This window comes from Hylobates moloch, unplaced genomic scaffold (assembly GCF_009828535.3).
Source record: "Hylobates moloch isolate HMO894 unplaced genomic scaffold, HMol_V3 SCAFFOLD_10057, whole genome shotgun sequence".
Classification (NCBI taxonomy): domain Eukaryota; kingdom Metazoa; phylum Chordata; class Mammalia; order Primates; family Hylobatidae; genus Hylobates; species Hylobates moloch.
Window position 1 is genome coordinate 1 of NW_026662332.1, and position 2,439 is coordinate 2,439.

The window sequence follows — 2,439 nt, forward strand, 5'->3', positions numbered from 1 at the left end:
AGATCTATTAATGAGATGAAGCGGTTGGAAGAAATGTCAAATATGTTTCAGAGCTCTGGAGTCCAGCACCACCCTCCAGAACCAAAAGCCCAAACAGAAGGGAATGAAGATTCAGAGGGCAAAGAGCAACCTTGGGAAATGGTGATGGATAAGAAACACTTTAAGCTGTGGCGGCGCCCAATTACAGGCACCCACCTTTACCAGTACCGAGTTTTTGGAACCTACACAGATGTGACACCTCGGCAGTTCTTCAATGTTCAGCTGGACACAGAGTATAGAAAAAAATGGGATGCCCTGGTGATCAAGCTGGAGGTGATTGAGAGGGACGTGGTTAGTGGTTCCGAGGTTCTTCACTGGGTAACCCATTTTCCTTATCCAATGTACTCACGGGATTATGTCTGTGTTCGCCGGTATAGTGTGGATCAGGAAAACAACATGATGGTGTTGGTGTCGCGTGCTGTGGAGCATCCGAGTGTGCCAGAGTCTCCAGAATTCGTCAGGGTCAGATCATATGAATCCCAAATGGTTATCCGTCCCCACAAGTCATTTGACGAGAATGGCTTTGACTACTTACTGACATACAGTGACAATCCCCAAACGGTGTTTCCTCGCTACTGTGTTAGTTGGATGGTTTCCAGTGGCATGCCAGATTTCCTGGAGAAGCTGCACATGGCCACTCTGAAAGCCAAGAATATGGAGATTAAAGTAAAGGACTACATCTCAGCTAAGCCTCTGGAAATGACTAGTGAAGCCAAGGCCACCAGCCAGTCCTCTGAGCGAAAGAACGAGGGCAGCTGTGGCCCTGCTCGGATTGAGTATGCTTGACAGGCTTTGGGATAAGAAGGGACAGGTGCTTCTAGCCCTGTCTCAGTCCTTTATCACTCTGCTACAGAAGGGGGACATGCCACATGTATTAGAAGGCATCTGCTATAACTTCCAGTGCAAGATAATTCAATAACTGATGTCCCATTTCATTCAGAGCCCTTATTGCTCTTATCAAAACAGAAGAAGGCTACATTTGTGGGAGTGTTGTCATATTCTCAGGCCAACTATTTTGAAATTCGATGTCTCACTGAGCTAATCTAGAACAAACCTCTCACCTCAGGCCAGAAGGGGATGACCTCCATTTGCTTCTCTGAGTAGTTTCCTCTGCTGACATTCCAAATCCCACCATCGATTGTGCAGCGCTTTGGATTTCCTTCAGTTCTCCAGGTCCACCTGGAAAGTATAGTTGGCCGGTTGAGTCTCTCAAATGAGGGGCTACTGGGAGTGCTCTTGGTAACAATCATGATGTGAATGGATGTGAACAATACTTGGCTGTGTTAAGTGCCTTGTCCGCACCTTGCTTTTATCTCTAGGGACATGAAGTTATTATTATTATTATTATTATTTTATTTATTTATTTATTTTTAAGTAGAGATGGAGTTTCACTCTTTTTCCCAGGCTGATCTTGAACTCCTGTGCCATGCCTGGCCAGGGACATGAATTTGTACGAAGAAATTTCCCTCCCTGCCTGCACAATATCACCCATTGATTCACCTTATCCAAAGCAAGTTTCCTGTGAATCGGCCAGTTCTTCTATATTCATTGGATCGTTGCCCCCTTCCTAACCTTCCCCATTTACCAAGAACACTGGGAGACATCCTTTTAGATAGTAGCTTTTTGATGCTCAAAACATCACATTTAAATTTAGTTTAAAAATTTTTTAACTTTTGTGTCAAACGAGTTGAGGAATTGAGCAGGATTCTACCCTAGTCCCATTGTATAGAAAACACCATTTTGATTCAGGTATTATTTTTCATATTTCAGGTTTGACTTGTTCTTTTCAGAAGGCTAAAGGCAGAGGAATGGGGGCTGGGCCACTGTCTTGGAGCTCTCAGATCTACAGACAAGCTGTGTGAATGCATAAATGTAATCTTGCCTCAAATACTAATACAGTGGAGATTTGGTTTATGTTACCATTATGTTCCTCTAAAAAGTTTTTCTTCCTCTCTTCAGAGCCAAAATAGAAGTGAACTACACTGTTCAGATAAGGTCACAGTCCGATGCTGTCAGTTTGACCAAGCTGGTTTTGCTTATGGTCATGCTGCAATTTGTTAGAATAATAGGGATCAAGTTTTAAATCCTCCTCCTTCCTTTTTTTCTGGAGTCTTGAGGGCCAGAGTTTTGTTTTTTTTGTTTTTTCTTTTTTTTTCCCTGCTTGCTACTGTTTTGTGGTGTTGAAAAGTGGTTTAAACCTGAGACTAACTTAAACACTTCCTTGACCTTCTTGTTGCCTGTTCATTTTTGTGCCAAGGAAGTAGCTGCCCCAGTGTATGTCTTGCCTTCTCTGTGTCATTGTTGGAAGAGAAGAGAGATGCATCGAGCAGTCCCAGCTGCTTTTCATTTATTGCTTCTCTCTTCTTCCCAGGACCTGACAGAAGTCAGGGAAGAGTCCCT

At 43.4% G+C, this 2,439-nt stretch overlaps 1 protein-coding gene across 1 annotated transcript; it reads left to right on the plus strand.

Moving 5' to 3' along the window:
• The first annotated feature begins 6 nt into the window (after positions 1 to 6).
• On the plus strand, positions 7 to 2,380 carry LOC116465775 (stAR-related lipid transfer protein 7, mitochondrial-like). Its single transcript, XM_032754329.2, has one exon. It carries the CDS (start codon positions 16 to 18, stop codon positions 823 to 825), a length of 810 nt encoding a protein of 269 aa, XP_032610220.1. The 5' UTR covers positions 7 to 15; the 3' UTR covers positions 826 to 2,380.
• Positions 2,381 to 2,439: the final 59 nt, after the last annotated feature.

What these genes read in the sequence shown, in the direction of transcription:
- LOC116465775 (XM_032754329.2), top strand. Translation starts at nt 16, where the DNA reads ATGAAGCGGTTGGAAGAAATGTCAAATATGTTTCAGAGCTCTGGAGTC.